The 22,418-nt window shown below is 33.2% G+C and overlaps 1 protein-coding gene across 39 annotated transcripts in view; it reads right to left on the bottom strand.

The window, feature by feature from the left end:
* The window catches only part of slo (calcium-activated potassium channel slo), a 285,961-nt gene that overhangs the window by 78,302 nt on the left and 185,241 nt on the right, over window positions 1-22,418 (bottom strand). For 20 of the 39 annotated variants that reach the window (XM_083131200.1, XM_083131198.1, XM_083131185.1 and 17 more), the window contains exons 4-8: window positions 20,004-20,115; window positions 17,103-17,254; window positions 15,619-15,786; window positions 10,551-10,642; window positions 5,938-6,048 (exon numbers count right to left, since the gene is read on the bottom strand). In XM_083131200.1, the coding sequence (XP_082987326.1) occupies window positions 5,938-6,048; window positions 10,551-10,642; window positions 15,619-15,786; window positions 17,103-17,254; window positions 20,004-20,115 (635 nt within the window). Of the gene's footprint in view, window positions 1-5,937; window positions 6,049-10,550; window positions 10,643-11,321; window positions 11,414-12,132; window positions 12,225-15,618; window positions 15,787-17,102; window positions 17,255-20,003; window positions 20,116-22,418 lie in introns of all 39 variants that reach the window. The other 19 variants (XM_083131199.1, XM_083131177.1, XM_083131194.1 and 16 more) reach the window with 2 other exon arrangements.

The following is a 22,418-nucleotide window of genomic DNA, read 5'->3' as shown; positions in this document are numbered from 1 at the left end:
ATTTAAATAATTATATAATATGAGTGGTAGTCTGAAAATAAGTTTTGGAGTATCCTGGCTAAGTACTAAAAATAGTAACATGTTGCAATTGCTGTTTCTTTGCTTCCAAAAGATGTTACTTTACTGCTAAAAGTATTGAATTGTCATTATTGCTATGTTGTCATACAATACCTGTTTAAACAAGTACCACATCTATGTACTCTGTAGTGTATGTTTTCCCAGTGTAACCTTACATGTATAATTTCTAAACACAACAGAGCATGTTTCATTCCAAACATATCAAGGTAGCAAAACTAAAGTAATGCAAAGTAATGATGTACCATTAGAATTACTCGTGTAAATTTTGTAGCATGTTATTAATGCAAGTGCTGAAAAAGCAACGAAAAGTAATGCATTACCAATTAACATGTTACTTGTAATATGCTACTCCCCAACTCTGGTGGTGTCCATATTGCACAGATGGGGACAACAATACCATTAGTACTGCATCTTCAGGATGTATGCCTCCCAGGGGCACCAGACAGTAGCTTGAAGAGCATGTCCACATTAGTGGAGCAGAAGTTATCATGACGAACAGACATGTGTTACTGACAAGGACAGAAGATAAAGGTGTTCTCTTGCTGAACTTTCTTAATGGTGGAACAGTAATAGCTAGTAGGTACCATGATATACAGATAATTTGAAGCAGATTTTCTCAGTTCTGGAGCTCAGTTTCTGGTGAAATTTGGTTTGGAATGATTTCACACCTTCTACCCACCCTGCACATGCATGTACGCAGGGCATGGACTTTTACATGAACTGGCTTGAACTTGGTACAATCAACAGCTAAGATAACAGTAGATTAATGGTCCATCACTATTTTCAATTATAGTTCTACACAAATTATGTTTTAAAAAATGGAATTGTATTGATGCTGAAGTGCACAGTGTCATTGGTTATTTGAATTTTGGCATCAATTCAATGCTTCTCACATTGCAGAAAATAGAGAAAATGGATGGAACACTCACCTAGTATTGCCTTAGCTATCCTCTGTACACCAGTACAACATTCGCCTCATGTCAGTGGGACTAAAAAAAGTAAAGTGCTCCCCTGTGCTTAGCACCATGCCATAAAGGCATATAGGGGGTGTGGGGGTAACGCCCCACACTTTCTTGAAAATAGAACCCAGATAGCATGTAAGTTAACTGCAAGTTAAATCGACATTCAATTTAACTTGCAGTTAACTTACGTGCTATCTGGGAATCAGTCTATACAGCCCATACTGTAATTTGTTACTAGAAAGAACCTTCCTTCCACTAGAGGAACCATGAAATTTATTTTCGGACTACCCCTCATATTATTAAAAAACTACAATTATAGAACAATCATGCTCTGAACAGGGCTTCCAACTAATGCATCACTATAATATTATTTTGTATGTGTGGCATAAGCAGTGGAGCATCTTCATATCTAAAGGTTACAAATATGCATGCGAAGAAAGGGCTGTAGAAAACCTCATGTTAAAAATTACATGCAGATACCGTGGCTAATATGGGCAATACAGAAACTAGTGATTCCAATTAGTTGCAGATTGCAGAGCTGCCAAGCAGACCACACCTTTATTTTTAATAATATCCACTATTTCCTTATTTACTCTTGGTGCAATGAACAATTTGTTTGGAATTCATAGCACTGGGAGGTTGCAAACCACCAATTGGAAACCACTATTTCTGCATTTTTTTTAAAGCTCATATTGGTGGACCTTCAAGTTATGTTTTAATAGGGATCTACTATTTTTTTTAGTGTTTAACAACTCTGCTGTTTATTGATTGTCTTTTGTTGTGCAGTTGGGAGAAATTTTTCTACACTTTATGCCCTTTATGAAAGACAACCTTGCTTAAGAGCATACACTGGGTAGGAGGCTGATGTGTCTGCAACCCCTAATGTATGAACAAAAAATATGATAAAATTTTGGTGAGGTTACATGCATTTAATACTAATATATGCATCTTGTAAAGCACGGAATGAATATCCAAGAATAAGTACTTTTCTGGAGAAAAAATGTTCTGAATCATTCAATTTATAAGTCCAATGCTATCATTACATATATGGATATGAGTTAATTAAAGGGTTAACTTATGTGAGTTGCCCCATTGGTTGATTAAGTTGGTGTTTTAAGTTCACTTTATGCACAGTAAGGCTAATCGGGACTGGATATACAGTTTAAAATGGGATCTGAACCACTACGTGTCTCCATTGGCTATCGAACCCAGGACCTCTTGATTACAAGGTGATGATGCTACCACTGCACCATCAGGGAGGCACTTGCCCCATTGGGCTTAGCCAATACCACTTTGACCTGATACATATACTCTTACCAGTTCCTACTAATTTCAATGGCAATAGTTGGAGATTGAAACGACAAAGTAGTTATATGTTAAAATATAATCTTCCAAATTTTTTAGTTTAAAATATTCATAATTTCAAATAAATTTATTAAATTACAAAATCCATCTCTCTCTGCAATGTTATTGGGAAAAAAATAAAATTATGCATTTTGCACAATAATCAGTATAATTAGACCACAAAAGTATCACACAGAATTTTTTTAGACTCACAAGTCACTTGGACTCTGGCAAGCATCAGTCGGTATTGGTGACTAAATCTGAACTAATAGGTAAGGTAAAGTTCCCCGTGCATATATCACTGTGACATGAAGGCACATTGAGGGGATCTCGGACCTTTTTGAAGGTGATGTGATCAGTACCATGCTCTGGCTGCCTTTATCACCCCCCCCCTCAAGGTACCCATTGATTTGAGGCTGGGTGAGCCCCAGAGCCAGTTTATGTGGGGACAAGGCCAGAAAATTCTGACAGATCACCCGGGTCTCCTCTAAAGCATCAGATGTTTTACCGACTAGACCACTGCGGTGATTTCCAATATTAACCAGTACGATATACTGGCATTGTCTTAGCGCTACTTATTCTGAAATCACACAAACATATAAAAATATATATATATATATATGCGTGTTCATATGTACCTATGTATGGAAGGGTATCATTAATTTCACAGTGAAATCTTAAATTTTTCAAAATGATTGTTAAACCTGAGATTCAGTACCCCACCAAATGAAAATGCTGGCATGTATTAGTGATCTGCATGGTCACCTGAGTTCTTATGTTTATTTCAGTTGTCTGTCAGGAAGGAGAATAAGTTGTAGGAATTTTTGCATCCTTATAAATCGGTAACAACATTAAATTTGTTCTATTTTTACATTGGTGTTAATATGCTATTATAGTATAGTTACATCATTAAAAAGGGCCCTCTTTTCTTTACTTGGCAAGCAGGATTCAATAAATTACTCTATGCAATCATAGTCAACCAACTAAACAGAAAGAAGCTAACTAGTGAGAATGGTGGATAAAGATAAGACAGATTAAAATAGAGTAAAAGATAGAGAGATAGAGTCTATATCACTGTACTGAAAAACAGATACTTCCAGTAAAATAATACACACTGAAAAGTTTATCTAATGTAAGTAGTTAAATTTCTTACTTTTGGCATTTTACCTCTAAGTTATTCATGCAATATGTCCATTAATTGTTATTTACATGCAGTGGCACATACAGTCATTTCAGATATAACTATAAGAAGGGATTATGGCTTTTTTCTTTTCTTTAGTAGCCAATGCTATATTTTCCCCATCTCATTGTGTACCTGACTTTTTTAAAAAAAGTTAATCAAGCAGGATTATAACACCCACCATCCCTCCACCTCATTTAAATTTCCTACACTAATTTTTCCTTTTTCACACCAACCTATCTCTATATCTCCCTCTTTTCTGTTTCTCTATATATTTTATTCATGCAAGGTTGAGTTTGTGAATTTTAATGGGTAGCATCACATTTTTTCAGTTTTCATACAAATACATTTCTCAAAGATGCCTGAAGCTTAGAATGCATTTAATCAGCCGTTTAAGGGAAATGAGCAAAATGACTGACACAATTCTTGCAATTCCTTAAGAATGTTGGGTTACAAGTTCATAGTCATCATGCAAAGGGGTATATACAGAATTTTTTTTTAAATTTTCAAGAAGACAATTTGTGAGCATATCAGGCCAGCTCAATATGCAGCAGCACTATAAATAGTAAATCTTACCCAGAACAGGTTTTTCCTATGGTAATTCTTAGTTACTTAAGTGAATGTTGACTAGAATGTAACAACTCAATAATATATAGTTAAATCATCTATCAACTGCATCTAATGCTCTAGTTTTCAAATGCGGTTTTGAGAGCTTACTAAACACAAGATTAAAATTAGCGTACCAAAAAGGGTAACAATAATACATGAAATTACAAACAATAGAATATGCAACTTTTCTGCACTAGCATGAAGTTACATTGGAAATGTCTGTTCTACTGATAAATTATTTCACAGCAAGTAATGAAATAACAAACTTTTATATTAGCAATAGAAGAATAAGATTCAGTTTGTTATGAACAGAATACATCCTTTTTGTGTGTGCTAGAGTTTTGTGAACTCTGAAAGAACAATTTTACTGTACATCTCTTATTTTTGCATGAAAACAAAATTACATAAAATATACTATCTTACTTCATTATGTAACTTAATGGTAAAAATGAAAGTTAAAGTTCCCTGTGCATATAGCACCATGCCATGAAGGCACATTTAGGGGATGTGGGGATAGGGCCCCACACATTCTTGATCTCGGCCATTTTGGAGGTGATGTGATCAGCACCATGCTTCAGCCAACTTTATCCACCAGGGTTGTTCTCAGGTACCCATTTATTTTAGGCTGAGTGAGCCCGAGAGCCACTTTATGCAGGGACAAGACCGAGAAAAATTTCAATCTTAGATCATCCACCCTGGGATTTGAACCCGGGTCTCCCATATGGCAGTCAGATGCCCTAGAGACTAGACCAGCACTGCTCCATGTAACTCAATCATGAATGATTATTTTGATTATTTGCATTATTACACATTCCTGTGAATACATAGTGAGTGGCCCCAGGTATGATTCCTAGTAGGAACTCTAAAATTTTGTTGTTGACCAGTCGTCACAAGGACAATCAGGGAGCCACTTGAAAAGAAACAGTAGTGGAGTAGTGAACTCTGGCCTAGAAAGCCACATACCAAAGTTTCTTTAAGTCCACTTTATGCCCAGATAGGCTATTTGGGAATGCATCACTGATCACACTAAAGTAACATTTCTTTTAATTCACTGTTTCAGCTCTTTTAACATTAGCACTGTATTGTAAAATCCCGACATTTGCAAATTACACAATTTTTAAAAAGGGATTCAAATTTGATCCGTATTCAAACGTATAACAATTGAAATGGTTTACTACATTAAAATACAATAAAACTAAGCCTAATCAAACTGGTTTCATTTATGGCCTGCTCATTTAGATATTTTTCGTCGTAGATATATTTCCAATGTTCTGACTCTTATCTCTTCTATTACATATTATTTTTAAATATAAAATGTGTAAAATTCAGCTTCTCAAATCAGCTGCAAAATCTAAGATGACATTTGAAAAAAAATAACAATTGATATCAATAGTTCTGGTTGTAAAATTAAATGAATAACACACAAGTTAGGATATAAAGACATGAGATTACATTTTATGAAATATTGAAACAAAGGTGAAAAAAATATGAAGTTCTTTTACACTAAACACGATTATTTTCATGATGTTCAGCGAATTTACTTGCACCAGTCAGCATTCAGGAACATGTCACAATTCATGTTCCATGATTTTTTTTACATCTAATGGAACATGTTTCATCTGGCAAAGCTAAAATAAAATGTCACAAAAGATATTAAACACATGTGTCACAAAACAAAAAAAAATATAATTGAAGATCTCATAATTTATGAACTCTTACTCTGTCAATTACTATATATTTTTTAATTAAACAAGTTTTTCCTACCTGTGTAAAAATACAACTTCTACATCTACATCTTCCCTATCTTCATGCAGAAAATCTTTTAGGAAGTGTGACACGGATTCATATGTGATGTGACCACAAACAACTATGTGCCTGAAAAATGTTATAATAAAAATTACACAATTATTGTAAAAAACATTTCACTATTAACAACAAATCTTATGAAAGAGAGAGACATGCAGACATGTCCTTCAATGTACTTTCAGTTCCTTACTACACTTCAGAGATGGAATACAACAGTGCAAGATAAATATATTTATGGAATTGAATTTGACAACAGTGCATTTTCTTGTAAATCATTAGGAAAAAAAACTAGTATGTTGACTTTTTCTTTTAACATATCAAGAACAAAAATGAATATTTATTACTACAATCAAGCACATAAAAATATCCTGGAAAGTAGATTTTATAATTTCATTAAACCTTTTCAAAACTCTGTGGAAATTAAGATATTTAATACATTAAGAAATTTCATAGTAAAACTTTGTCGACCTCAATCAAGCACCATGTAGTGGATTAATCATTCAATGCTTTCTATGTTCATGATTATGCATTTCTAGATTATACAAATATTATAACTAGTCATTTGATTGTACAATTAAACACCAATTTTGCTAAATTACATGAATATAATTTCATGAAAGCCTATATTTAAAATATTATCACAAAAAATGTGGACTGAATAATTCAAATAGCATTATATTTGCAATTATACATCATTTGTTGTGAAACATGTGATGGGGGGAGGGATATCTATGAATTGATAATGGACAACTAATTTTGACAAGTCTTACTTATCCAGATACTTCTGTTCATGAAATATTGGTGTGGCAATAGTTTCGATTTTTATAGTCAATGAGAATAATGGACAAACCAATATTTTTTTAATGATAATGTTACAATACAAACATAAATTTTGTTTATACTGGTATCGGACATTCTATAAATCAGACATAACATTGAAAATGCTCCATGAAGTACCAAAGGACTTCGTTCATATCCTTAGTAAATGCAGCCTTGAAAAATGAATCAAAATAGCACTGTGAGAATCAATTGCTTACTTGGATTGGGCTTCACCACTAGTTACAGTTGTGAAGAACGATGGTACACTGAGATTATGGGTTGATTTTTGTGCTACAATAAATAGAATGACAGAGAATCTGAAGTTTAATTGCAGCACTTCTGATGATAAAAATATCCATAAGTGGAGATATTTTTGAAATTACTTTGATAAAGATTCTCAGTGAAACACCAAGAGCTGCCTTTTATTTTGACAATGCTATAATTGGCAGAAAAATGAAGGGTGAATGCTAGTTTGGATAAATATACCTTTATTTCTCGGCAGTGAACCGTTAAGAAATAATGTTCAATCAATGTAATGTAACACTCTACACACCTTAAGGTAAAAGTGTTAAGTAGTAAAACTATGAAAAAACAAACTGTGAAGGAAAACATGGAAGCCGGAAACTACTTAAGCACGAAGGAGACCAAAGGACGATTATGGAGCATGTGAATTCATCTGGATACAATCTCCTAAATTTATCAGACCAGCCTTATCACAGGGAGTGGTACTGTACAAAATAGGTTCCAATCATCTCTATAAAGTTCAGATGTTGAATGGCAATTACAAAATTGTGCACATTCAATGGATACATCGTAGATGGGACAACATCTTCAAAAGAAGACATGAGGTGGGGTGACGTATGCCATTTCCTGAGGTCCATCAACAATCAACACCTATTGTTCAGGCAGATGGAAGGAAGAGTACCTCAATTCCATCCAACAATACTAGTGCTACACTAATGAGACTTAGATGGTGTACTCAACACATAGTACCCCCAGATAAATATAAATTTAATCAAATTAGACTCTATGGTGTTCAGATTTCTCTTTCTTGTTTTCATTTTTTAGCCTGGGAAAGAGATGATAGGTATAGAATAAGGTAAAAGAGTAATGAAGTTTATATTCTGTGGTTATTATGATTACAGGAGTTTGTTAAATGGATATAATAGGATGAGGATGGAGTATAGGAATCCATGATTATTCTTATGTTTGTGATATCATTGCACCAATGACAAAACTGCACATGGTTACACATTTTCCAAAGACAACTTTTATCCAAATGTAAAAATTGTTTTCCCCCCAGGACCTTGAATATTTAAATGCTTATATCTCAAAGCTTTGGTTCTGGCATTGGTGCATCGATATAGTATTATGTACAAGTTAACAAAATTAAATGGCTGTTGTCTAAACAATGGGGAACATGGCATCATTATATTCATAAAAAGAAATAAAATAGAAGAATTTTGTTATGAATTGTAGAATATTTATTGAAATATCAGATTAGTAAAGTCATCAGAAATCCTTCAGATGAACATATTTATCAGACATCTAAATCAATGAAGTAGGACACATTTTGCAACTCGGTTGCTTCTATGTATTTGAAGTGGGGAGGTTATTTGGCGTGTATAAATGAGTGAATGAGGGGATCTGGATTAGCCAAATGATTAACACTCTTGCCTTGGTTCCAGGTTTAATTTCGAGTGGGAGCTCCCAAAAATTCAGTATTGGTCCAGCATCGTGAGGACAATTAGGGAACTGCTTGAAAAGTAGCAGTAGTGTGACCAAGTCTCGAAAGCCAGGAAACGGCAATGATGTGACTTGAATCATTAGCTGTGCATCACCCAATAAAAAAAGCCACTTGGCAGACTCTGACCATCAGAGGGCTGTCTCACCATGGTACTCAGTTTTAGTTCAGTTTTCATATGAATGAACGATACATGATGAAAACAGTGTCTCATCCCTGAAGAGTAAAACTAGAAAACAAGAATATTTCGCTTTTTTAAGTAACTCAGCAGCCTTGTTGATCTATTACCATCAGCTACTCAATTATGCTTAATCACAATATTTTGCTCCTCTGTTTGAAAAGACACATATTACATGTTAGCAAATTGCAATGAAAATGCACTGTGTCATCACTAATTTGTTTTGACTAGAATTAAAAGATAGCAATATTCAAAGTTATAGACAAATCAATGCACACATGATTAATAAGATAAAGTGATATGTACATTGCTAAGATTTATATATCACCTTGAACCATTAGGTAATTGTATCATAATTACACAAAATAAAAAACAGGCTTGAAATCTCTATAGTTAGAAGCAAAGGGTTAATATAAAACTAGATTATAACTAATCAGGCAGGTTTTTAATTTGACCATTTCTCATACAACTCATGCATATGCTACTTGAACTAAGCAGGATGGGAGGGGATAAAACTCGCTGCTTTACAGGGATACCAACCACTATTCTAGTTTACCTGAACAAGGCCATTTTAAAAAAAAACCACTACTTCCATATTGGGAATCCCTTTATACTTTCACACACTTTCCGAGAATTTAGGAGTCCTTGAACATAAACATGGTTTACACCATTTCCAAGTTTTATTTATTTTCTTTTGCTATTTTTTTCCTCTGCACCATTATTTCTAATTAAAGGATCAACATTACTTGGGATAGATAACAATGACTTCAAAACACAACTGGAGAAATGAATGGAATGTGCAGATGAAAGGATAAGAAATGTCATTATTGCAATGATTTTGTTGACATGTTTCATAACATGTCATGCTTCCATGTTAGGGTGTCTGGGGTTGACATGTGTGGGTCACTCTAGCATTGGAACTATGTATGTAATGTTACAGAAAATTTGTTCTATTCCACCTGCATAGAAAGTTCTGACAGGGTTGTGTTACTTTGCCTCAATGTCTTCTCCACCAGCTTTAGGAGATTGTAAAATATTATTAGCAAAATTTGTACTAAATATTTACTTATTAAAACAATGAAATGATTGAACTAAAATGAAAAGATGCATTTAAAATGTTGATTCAGCTCTTGGGCATAAATTCCAATCGTAAAATAAATGTAATTACAATGCATTTGTATTTCAAGCTGTATTTAATAATATGCATATCATTACTTCTATTATGATTTTCAATTTGCTCCCTTAGTATATTAAAATAGAAATTATAATTTTATCAATAATTTTACAAGTTAAAACATTTACAGAGTAATGAAATATCAAATACTATAATGTCTTATCTGTGAACAGTCAAAATTTTCATGGAAAGTATATTCACATTGACACACTCTTTTCTTACATAATATTTTATTGTGAATAATGATAGAATTTACTTTTCTTCATATTGAATAGGGAAGAGATCTTGACAAATCTACTGTGACTATATCTAAACTAAATGAAAACTATTACATTTTACGTCTCACTGTGAAGTTTAAAAAGTAATCTTAAAAGTTCCATCATGTTACTTCAAGTCCTTAAGGCATTTTTTTTTTAAAAGTGTGTCTACGGAAAAATTTGATTTCACAGTTTATCTAAAGTGTAATTTATCTAGATGCACTATGAACTAACACTGTAAAAAATGCTGAGTGATGTAATGGAAAGGAAAGCACAACTAGCGATTCTTCCTACATTTATTGACATGAAATCAAACATGACAATAACTACTATTTTATTTTTAAGCTGATTCCAAGAACATCAATGTTGGTTAAGAGAGAGAAACACAAGGTACTGTACCTTCTGCCCCTCTCATTCTTCAGAGTTCCTCCGTACTTGGGTCTAGTCCCGATGAGATCAATGATTTCAGGGATACAACTTGCGAAAATGGCCTACAGGTGGAGTGGCATGTTGCCAGCATGAAGGGAAACAAACAGTCGAATAAGAGGCAAGCAACTGAGGGGACACGTGCCTGATCCAGAGGTGAAAATCATCCAGTTTCACAAGCAAACAAAAAAAAAAAAAGAAAGAAACACAACCCACCCAAGTGAACAGGCACACACAGAAACCCTGGCTTGTTAGATCCAAACCACACTTGCAGAAAAATCAAGCATGAACATCACATCCACCAACGAGCCAATGTTTCTTGGTGCAATAGCCACAGACACCACAAGTCTCGGAAAAGTGCACCGTGATGGACATATTAAAGAGAAAAAGAGGGAGTGGGGGGTTGCTTCTGTTTACAGGCAGTGTAAAATTCTACACACAGGTTAACTCCACAGTGGACTAGCAGTTATGTCTACTCTACCCTGCTATATAGCAATAATCATGTCTTGTTTTCTTTTTTTGAAAAAAAGCCTAGCTTTATACATTCTTCGGCATGCCACCAAGAAACATTACATTCTATGTACTGGCGTAATTGCCTGGCTACAGTGGTAGATGGACATTAAGAAATAATGTTCAATCAATGTAATGTAACACTCTTCACACCCTAAGGTAAAAGTGTTAACTAGTAAAACTATGAAAAAGCAAACTGGGAAGGAAAGCAATCTTTTTCCACTGCTGCTGTACCTCCTTCCTTGTTCCCGTTTGTACTGTCCGCCAAATTTAGAGCGGTTGCCAACCAACTCGGTGATTTCAGGAATCCAGCTGGCAAACACAGCCTAAGGAAGCAGGCCCATTGAGAAGGAGTAAGGGTTGAGCAAGTTTTGTCACAATGCCAACTGCCATTTTCACCCTCTCCCTCCCACCCCATCAGTTTACCCCTTTCGTCCCATTCATTGCATTCCATAGCCTGGTAGATTTCACTTTTTTTTTTAATAACTCAGGTAACAGAAAAGTGTGATTCTTTGTTACAAGTCTTAGAGACATGTTGTCATATGATGCACACTACCAACATGTATCATAGTGTGTATAGGAGATTTAACTAAAGCATGGCTGTCTTAAACATAAAGATGGATTTTACTTGTATTAAGAATTAGGTTTTGGAAACCCAACAAGCATGGAATACAATTCTGGAAACTTCTTTTTGCAGCTACCAATAATCAATTCATGTTTCCAACAAGATACATATGCAAGTATAAATAAACAAATAGCAATAAAGAGAGAGAGAGAGAGAGAGAGTGATAGAAAATAAATTGGCAGCTTATTCTAAAATGAGGGTGTTATAAGGTAAAAAACAAAAAAATTGTAATAAACATAAGTCAAACAAAAAAAAAATCAGCACCACATACAGACTTGTAGAAGAAGAGAGAGTGAAGTAATGCAAGGTTAAGGACATTAGTGTCTGAGCATCTGCAGAACCTCCAAGAATTAAGTTGGATTTGTGTTAGTGAGAGACTTTTTACTCAGCATGTAAGACAATCAACAACAAAGGGTATACCTCTTTCCATGCTCCCGCTTGAATTCGCCACCATACTTGGGTCTACTTCCTACCAGCTCTATAATCTCAGGAATGCTACTGGCAAATATTGCCTAAAAGGAAAAATGTCATCCACTAGTAAGCTGTGTATTCTATCACCGTGATTCTTTTTTGCTAAGTGTAACTGCTGTGTGTATGCACGCCATGTTGATGGGCAGACAAACTTACTTCATTCTCAGAGAAATTTATAAATATAATTTTTAAAATGTGCAGTTTAAAGTTAAGAAAATTTTTGAAATTAGCAAGCAGTGTGGTATTTTACTTTTTTACATCATGCATTTCCATCCATTGTATAACCTAAGCAGTCACAGTGCTTTATAATTACTACCAATCAACTGCTAGAAGATTAAGGAGTTGATGTACTAATACTAGTATGTGTGATCAGAAACTTCCGTAAATAACTAGAAAGTAATATGTGTTTTCAAATGTGTTGCATTTAATTATAATTTTATAACTGAATTATGCAAATGCAGTGCAAAATTTCTTCTTTAAACTTATTTAAGTGTATAAGAAATAAACATTTAGGGACAAACACTATGAGAAGAAAAACAGGACAGTTTTTACAAGGCACAAGGATTTCGAGCAATCCTGCTTTTTTTAAAACAAAAATCGTGCTTTACTTATTTATGACTTGTGAATGTCAGTAATAAATACAGAGTAAATCAATAAATATAAAAATTTGCTTTCTGCAATAGCAGCCATGGTTTACAATATAGGCTTGTCGGACAGAAGAAGGTTTACTTCAAAACAAAATTTCCAATAAAGCAAAGACAAGATCACTTATTGGCTGACTTCACAAGCGGAAACATAGAAAGAGAGAGACAGACATATGTGTATATATACAAATATGTGTACACACACACACACACACATATATATATATACACATATATTTTTAAAAAAGGAAACAAAAATGTACACATTGTCTTGGCTGAACATAACACATAAGAAGCAACCATCAAGAACAAAATTAGTAGGCGCATTTTATTTAGCGTTCTGATAGATCTTTATACATTTACTCTCTACTTATGCTGTCAAGCATACAGGATGAAGAAGAGAAAGAAAAGTATCCTGTAGAATTTTTTTCTAAAAAAAAATCACAAAAATTGCATCGTCACAAAAAAGCATAGAAATAAAGGGTAAATAAAAGAAACATTATTGGCAGAAAATTTTCAGCCAAGATATAGGACAGTCCTTAATACTTGACCTTCCCAGTTTAAGACTGCTAAATATTTGGCACAAGAATACATTTCATTAATATATATTCATAAGTTAAACATCAATAAATATCCTACACACTCACTACTGTAGTGATAGACAACAATGAATATGCAAATATAAAAGGCACATATCTCACCATCACCAATGTGAGTAAACATTTGATGAAAATTCACACAGCTGTGAGAAGCAGTAGCATTTGATATTCGCACAGGTAAGAGAGAAATGGCAGTATTGAAATTTCTCTTTCCCTTTCCAATATTCCAACCTTATCAGTAGCCAAACGCTTCCACACAGCTTCCAGCTGCATATACTTCATGATATTTATCCTATTGCTTTCACACAAAAACATATACTATAGATTAGTGGAACCTCAAATATAGTATTTAGATTGGCTCTTTTATCACTTTTGGCTAACTATGACAATATGGATAACATGATGATTGCATGAAACATATTAAGTGGCACCCATGTCCAATTCAGTACTTGAACCAGGAACCTATGATTATTAACTTGGCCACTCAGAGATGTCAGTCAGTGACATGGCAGTTGTATTTTTGAACCAAAGTTTTGTTGACTTGTTATGTCTGTCCTGAGAGATTTTGTATTACATTATGATTAGACTTGTGGAATCTGAGAATTGAAAATCCTGTATCACTGGTTGTCAAATAAATTTTGGATGAAGTATGTGTGTGTGTAAGTGGAATGTCTGGCCAAGGCTCCACTGCAGCTATGAGGGTGAGTAGTCAGCAACCAAGAAAAGTAGACTCCAATAGTTTTAACTTTGAGGTCTCTCCTGTAGTGCCACCTATGTTCAACTGTTGATCTTTAAATTGATGTAGGTACAATGCAGTATAGTTCATTTATAAAACAATGCAATATTTAATTTACTCTTTATGTAGACTAAAATAGGTATAATGCCTTTGGAAGCTATTGTTGCTGATTGGTTGGTGAAGGTATCCAAAATTGTAAACAATGTCACTGAAAATTTATACTGAAGTAGTAAATGGAGTCTCACTTCTCTTGTAATAAATATGTAAAATAATGACCCAACAAATCTAATTTTGTTACTGAAACATTATTTTTTTATAGATGAGACAGATCCCAGATAACACGAAAGCTTGTGGCTTTTCAGTTTTGTGATTTGTTGTTTCTTTGTGTTGCAATTGACAGAGTTTATGCAACGTTTTGCTTGAATTAACCAATGAAAAGTTACAATTTCAAAGAGGTCTCACATTATGATGTAAGAAGTCCGTATCTATTATACTCTATATATTACATTTAAAATGTTATTCTGGATTTTTTTAGCATCTGATTTAATATGATCTTTTGTGACTGTATTTTGATATACTAGCTTTGTTTAAAGGGATCCCCACTTTGCAAAAGAAAAGCTGAAGATGATGATTAAATGACAAAACTAGCCTAACCAACACTACAATACATTCCTACTTCACCATATTTCTGTGCATTGACATCAATATTTTTGGCACAAGCCATATTGTTTTTTTTTAAAACAATTTTCATGTAACTATATTTTTTAAGTTTGTTTACATTTTTGGATATCCTTCAGAAAGATTTGTGATATGTCCCTTTGTCTCAAAACATTCATCTCATAACAGCAGACCTCACAAAAAGCGTTTATGAAAAATAGCAAGCTGATAGTGTATAAATAAGCTAAAAGGACAGTAAGATAGAGTCTCAACACTGCCAGTTCCATGCAAAAAAACAGTACATCCATAAGTGAAATAAGACAGGACAGTAATCACATTTGAATATATGAAAGTACATAAAAATAATTGATTACCAAAACATATATATATTTCTAATTATTTGTTTCCTTCCTTTATGAATCAAATATATATACATAAATACTTGAAAAATCATGTCAACTTTATTAAGATGTTGATTTCTGAATTACGCTTAAGTATTTTTTTTGAATTCATGATCTTCAGGTTACCAAAATTTTGAAAAGAATTTCATGTTATTGTAATTCATTTACTGATAAGAAAATATGTTTAAATAAAATATGAAGTACTGCAATTTTCTAGAGTTTGTATACAATTTAATTCCTCAGTTACCAACCATTATTAATAAATGGTTATTTGCTTTCTTATTCACATTTTTGTTTTACAAGTTTCTTTTAAGTTCAATTATAATGTTCCTGTATTAATAGCATTCTGCAATTTTCATAAATAAAAATTTACAGGTAAATGTAATTAAAATACTTACCAAACCAACAAGCAGGAAAAATACAAGGAAAGTTCTTCCAAGGACGGTCTGACAGTAGATATCACCATAACCTACTGTGGACATAGTAACAATGAGGAAATATACACATGTCCAGTATGAGAGACGAGCATTATTTTCAAAATCCATAGGATCCCCCGAGTTTTCGAGCTGTGGAATCAAGGAATGTCAAACATTAGGCTAAAACTGATTCCATAAATGGAAACATTATCTCAAGACACATGCAGACAAAGACAATAGAAGATTTTTTCTTTTGCTTATTTACTGTCCATTGTACCATTTGTTGTACAATTTGAACAATGATATTGAACAGGTCAATTTTACAAGTCAAAATATGTTGAAATTTGTAATGTACAAATACAGATAAGGGAAACTATGTGGGTTGGAAATTTAATAGTGGCAACTATTTATTCTCAAATGATACAAAAGAGATACCTCTGTGAAACTTTTACAGCCCTTCGATGTAGTCACCAGCATTGTGTACAACTGTTGCCAGCAATGTGAAAGTCGTAGTATTTCTGTAGCAGAGCCTATTCTGTTGATGGTTTGAATGGAGTGGTCTTATTGCCTGAAGAATCTCTGGAACAGTTCGGAAGCGAATGCCCTTCATCTTAGGGATCAAATCAAAGTCACAGGGGCTGGTAGAGCATCTGCCAACCCCATCGAGCTAACAAATCTGCCACAGGTTGCAACGCAGGTTATGTTTCAAAAATGAACAATAATACTGTGCATTGACAGTCTGTCCTGGAGGTACGGTGAGAATCACAAGAACTTTAACATTAGTGGGGGTTCTTACTACACAACTTTAGACCACCAACTCCAATGATACTCTATTCCTCTTGTCACTGTGCATGTGCCTAGAGTTGGAAGGAAGAGTCTATTTACTGGGAGGTAGCTTAGGTATTAAACTAACTTGTGGTATAAGTGAGAAGCACCAGTTTTGTTTGATGGCGCATATACAGCAATGTTGCCACTATTAAATTTCCAACCCATGCATATTATACATATAAGAAACACAAGAACTTAATATTGTGTTTAACTTATTTATGTGTACATCCCATGACAGGTTTTGATCTATCTATATGTGGAAATATGGAAGGAATGGCTCCATTTACAAGAAGCACCATATTTTACAATATGTTTAATTCAGTTAAGAACACCTGTTGTATCAAATTAAGGTTAATAACATGTAAAAAAGTAATTCATTGTAAACAGAACAAACTATACTTCATATACCCTTACTTTGCCAGTTTTTTTAGAATTCTTATGAAATTCCATGACTTTTCCATGATTTTTTGATCATCGGTTGATTCTCCTGACTTTTCCAGGCTTTTGAAGATTTCAAGGTCAGTGGGAAATGTGGTTAAGGAGAATAGGATATTACTTTTTAAGTAGTGATGATTCTTGCAGACTAAACCAAATTATAATTAATTACAAATGCACACAGCATAATAAACCAATCTTACCAAATGAATAATCCCAGCCGCAGTAAGCCATACAGAAATGAAGATTGAAACCAGCTGAGCTAACCGAATGGAGCTGGAAGTCTTGAGAACATTTAGGTACTGCAGAATATCTGGCACAGTCATCAGACGCAAAGCTCTCAAAAATCTCAAACCTGTAAAATGAAAATAACATTTGTGATTCTGTGCATTCAACTATTTGTATCTTAAAACTATTGTAGAAATGAATGATATATAAATTTGCCTCAGGTAGGGATGAACCAATACGAAATTCACCGATATCACATTCTACAGGTCATATACAAAATTACAAATGTTCCTTGTTCAGGCGATTGCCTTTGAAAAGAACTAAGTATTTCGTCATTTACGTTACACAACCATGGCATATGAATTATATGTTTATATTCATAAATTAACAACAAAATGGTAGTATTTTACACTAAATTACAGGCCATTTATAGATTTATCACATCAGTAAAATTATCGGTAATGTTACCAATAAACTGATACATTGCCTGCATCAGCTAATGCTCGTAGAGCATGGATTCGATCCCTAGTTCCCACAGGATCCAGACCAGAGTATTTTTCGAACTGGGTAACTTAGATCCACAAATTTTTGGTCATACCTACATTCAACATCTCTCCACCCACGAAACCCTTTGTCACAACTTGCAGCTATATTCCATCCTTTGCTCTACAAATTTTTCACACCATAGCATAAACACTGGGTTGTGTGTGTGCCTCCCTCCATGTGTATTACATACATGAGACAGGAAACAATGTGATATGTGATTCCATTTTACCACAAAGGAAAAGCATTGTTAATAGAGGATGCATTCCCCTAATAATACAGAAAAGTATAATATGCATATCATATATGTGTATTATATACAGCATGTCCCTTCTCCCCAGTAATTCAAAGATAAAGATGCTTATGCCATGAATACCATTGCTTTAGAATATAATAATGTTATGACAGAGAATAGGTGGATATTGATACTGCATTCCTAATATTTATGGTGTTCGTATTGAAATTGAAATATTATAGTACCATAAATACATGGATTTCCTACTTATAATGCTTCATTAATAGTGATATGAGCATTGTAAATTATTGATCTAATGGTTAGGTATTGGTCATAATATAAACTTTATGTAAAATTCACACATTCAAAGCCTGAAATCTAGGCATTCACTTCTGGCATCCTGATCTGGATACCTGGTTCTTGAATACAGGTACTGGTTCTGAGATCTAGGTGCCGGCTCTTTGATCCAGATACAAGCACTCACTGATCTGTACCCAAGTGTAAATTGCATTACTTCTTTTTCCAAGGTAAAATCTATTGCACACGTGGTTCCCTGCTGAAAATTTTGTCTCCTGTTTTCAGTAGATCAATAAGTTTTTTAAAACATCTACTGTGTTCAGATTTTGAAATGAATATAAATAAAAATTGTTAATAAGGAGGAATGAAAGGTAATATTTACAGCTCCCATCTTAAAGCTAACACACTATATGCACATTAAATATAATACTGAAGAAATGATTTTCACTTCTAGTTTCTCTATTGTACTGTTTTCAGTAGATCAATAGGTGTTTTGAAACATATACTGTGTTTAGATTTTCAAATACATGTAAAAACAAATTGTTAATCAGGAGGAATGAAAAGTTATATTTACAGTCAACATGTTGAGCTAAACACATTACATACAATATTACATATGTAATAGTGAAGAGAATATTTCACTTGTAGTTCCTTTACTGTACATGTACATTAGATCTACTGAAGGTGTTCAGTAGGAAACCAGAGTTTCGGTTCGATTTCTGAGAGAAACAATAGAATACATTTGATAACAGTATATTCTGTCTACTGTAAACAGTAGAAATTTCCAGCAGGACACTTGCTTTAGAAATATAGAAATGTATATTTGTCATATCAATAACTAGGGGATAAAGTACTGACAAATACTAAAATTTATTCCCTATCGATTACCATACAAAATTAATAGGCATACATTTGAATTTGAATTTTATTTTTCTTCCGTTGACCCTTGTTTAAAAGGGTGTGGAAAATGTCAAGATATATAATGAAATAATAATTAGTTAAGTACATCATAACAAGAAAGAAGAAACATTGTGTAGTACATTACATCACTACACCAAAGTAAAAATGAAAAAATACACTTCATTACACTACAATAAAAATAAAAAACACATTATCATTGTTGCATGATTGAAATAAGAACACAATTAAAATACATATTTTTTAGTACATTGGCCTTGTATTGTCTTGTTCCATGAATTCTCTGATACTGTAGAGAGCTCTATCTGCCAAATATTTTTTTATTGTTTGTATTTGTTTATGTTTTGGAGATATCAGTTTTATGTCATGAGGCAGCTGGTTGTAGAATATTTTTCCGGCATTCATTGGCGATTGTTTTGATATATTGAGTCTGCGTTGGTTCTGGTAATAATTATCTTTCCCCCTTGTATTGTGCACATGAATTGATCATAACACACACACACCACACACCAACTTTTTCAAACAGGAAATGTGAAAAATTAAATTTTAAAATCTTGTCCAACCTCTTTATCTGGTGAAAGCTGGAAGATAATAAGGGTTATGGGGGGGGGGAGTTGTCCCCCAGTTTTTGCCACTTTTGCCCTTACACTATGCTAAATCATATGTATCAATGGAAAGTAAACTGTAAACTGTCCTTCCCAACCCAGTTTTGACACTATAATATACTTAATGAACATTTATAAATCTTCTGAACAACTTTAATAAATTGTCACAATGGTCAAGTATTGGTGTTAGTGAAAATTAATATGAGTGTGAGTATTTGAATCTTTTCAAAGTGACACTGACTAGAGTTAATGTTTATTAAATTATTTCAAGGACTTACCTATCCATGTTCTATTCAGGTAAATTGAAACAAAGGAAGGGGGAATTGTGAAGTAATCTACAAATGAGTACATTTCCAGCATGAACCACAGCTTATCACTGGCTGCTATAAACTAGAAGAAAACAGAAAAATATATATGATTATTACAAGAAACAAATTATTACATAATATTGCAAATGCTTAGCTATTACATTATTCTCTTAATTTCACATTAACTGTGGCTTATGTTAATGAATAACTACTGATAACTTGATTTTATATTTCAAACATTGCTCTAAAAAATACTTAATAACAAATAAAATTACAGCTAGGGCTTGGAGGTTGATGAAAAATCATTTTATTTCAGGGCCTTGAAGAAAATGCTAAACCTGATAGTAGTAAGTTTTCATTTAGTTAGAACCAGAAAACATTGCTTTTAGTTTGCATTTCTTTACATTTTTCAAAATGTTTTGGCCTTTAGGTCATTTTTCAGCATTTTTTGTCCTTTAAGTTTCATTTTTTTCAATTTTGAAGCTTCTTTTTGCTCTTTCCCTGTTATTTCATGAATTTTAAATCCATTTGCTAGCATAGTCTTTTTAGCAAGAATGGCATTAATCGAACATATGGTCAATGCAAAATTACAATATTATTTTTTAACCAAGAAATAATTAATTGTGGGAAATTTATTTTTACTCCAGAAAACTTAAAATACTTTGGGTGAAGCTTACTTTGAGGCTCCCTTGCTGCCCACTATCATTGCTTTATACTGTGGTTTTAAAGTAAAATTAGTCATGACATGAAAAAAATTATAATCTGCGATGTATGCGAAACACAACTGTATTTTCAAATGCTGACCTCCTACACTGTATTGTGTAAGGCTCACTCTGAAAGGAGGTGAATGCACAAAAAACCTTAAGGTGTATTTTATGTGACTATGAAGTAAATATAAAGACTACTACATTGGCACTTAATTATTCAACAACTTTCTTGTAATTTATGAAAGTTCAAGCTTACATTTTAAGAGCAAAAATTATTTTTATGCCATTTTTTTTACAAAATTTTTAGGCTATTTTTAAATAATTTTAGGTCATTCTATAGGTCATTTTCTTTAGATGTTTTAGGTCATCAACTTTCGAGCCTTAATTATAACTCTCCATTTTATCTCTCATTTCACCTGAGGATGACAGAAGACACACTCTTGAAATGTCTTGTTAAAGAAACAATTGTGTACTAGATAATGTCCAATCAGTAACATGCTCAAGGGGGGGGTTGAAGATTAATGGTAATTACATGAAATTAATGAAGACACACATACAAGTAAATCTCATCTCAGGCCAGAACTTTCGGTTCTGAAAACATGAGGCAACCACTAAGCTACTGAAGTGGCACTAGCATGTCTACACTAAATATGCATTAGATATATTACACAGCCTTATTCAGTCCTTGTATTCCTATTTGTTTGATGTATTGGAGTTTAGATCTCACAATAGTATGGATATTGTTAATACACTTAGATTACATTGTAATATGCCTATTTCAAAATTACATACCACAACCACATGTTCCTCTGACAACCAATGCTAACCCTCAACTGACTGTGTTATCATTTTAAAATGTTTTCTATCACAGTGGGATTGTGTTGTTTTGTGCAGGGTGGCCCAAAAAAGGTAATCAAATTTTTCCAATTGGTTCTGATAGCCAACACAAGTTTTTAGACACATTATCGGAACCGATTCGTCAATTGGAACCAATTGGCCAATTGTAATGAATTGGTTTCTATTGGAAAGTATTTTATTGTTTTCAATATATTGCTTATGAAAAAATCTTATATATACAAATGTAAATGCAGTGGAGAAATCATATAAAACTAAAATAAATCTCTGGTAAAGAATGTGGAATTTGTAACTTAGAAAAACTTTCACATACAAAAATTTTTCAAATATATGAACACATTTTTAAGTCTGTAGTTTCATTGTGTTTAACACACGTATAGAAAATCGAAAAACATGATGCTTCAGTCATAAATTGACATGTTGTTCTTCCATTATACATGCGAGAACAGCAACAAATTATGTTAAACAAAGAATCTGACCCACAACCCTTGAAAAAGTGATAAGCAAACAAAACACTGTTGAGATCGACTTAGCTGATCAAAAGAATGATAATTTTTCCAATTGCATTACATACACAAGAATAACCATGGAAATTCCGTATTGCAAAAAACATGAACATTTATTCCAACTGCTTGCTGCTTTAAGGTTGACTTTGTTCTTAAGAAAGAGTTATTCTTAGGTATTTATTAAGATAAATCTGACTTCAATAGTATGCATTAGAATTTAGAAGAAATTCAGTTCAAGTGTGCTGTCAAAAATTAAACTACCTATGCTTTTCTTTTTCATTATCTATACATATACGCGTATATACCTATATATTTAA

This window comes from Lepisma saccharinum, chromosome 11 (genome assembly GCF_977018435.1).
Source record: "Lepisma saccharinum chromosome 11, izLepSacc3.1, whole genome shotgun sequence".
Lineage (NCBI taxonomy): Eukaryota > Metazoa > Arthropoda > Insecta > Zygentoma > Lepismatidae > Lepisma > Lepisma saccharinum.
The sequence above is the reverse complement of the archived record's forward strand: the minus strand, read 5'-3'. Positions and strand labels throughout refer to the sequence as shown.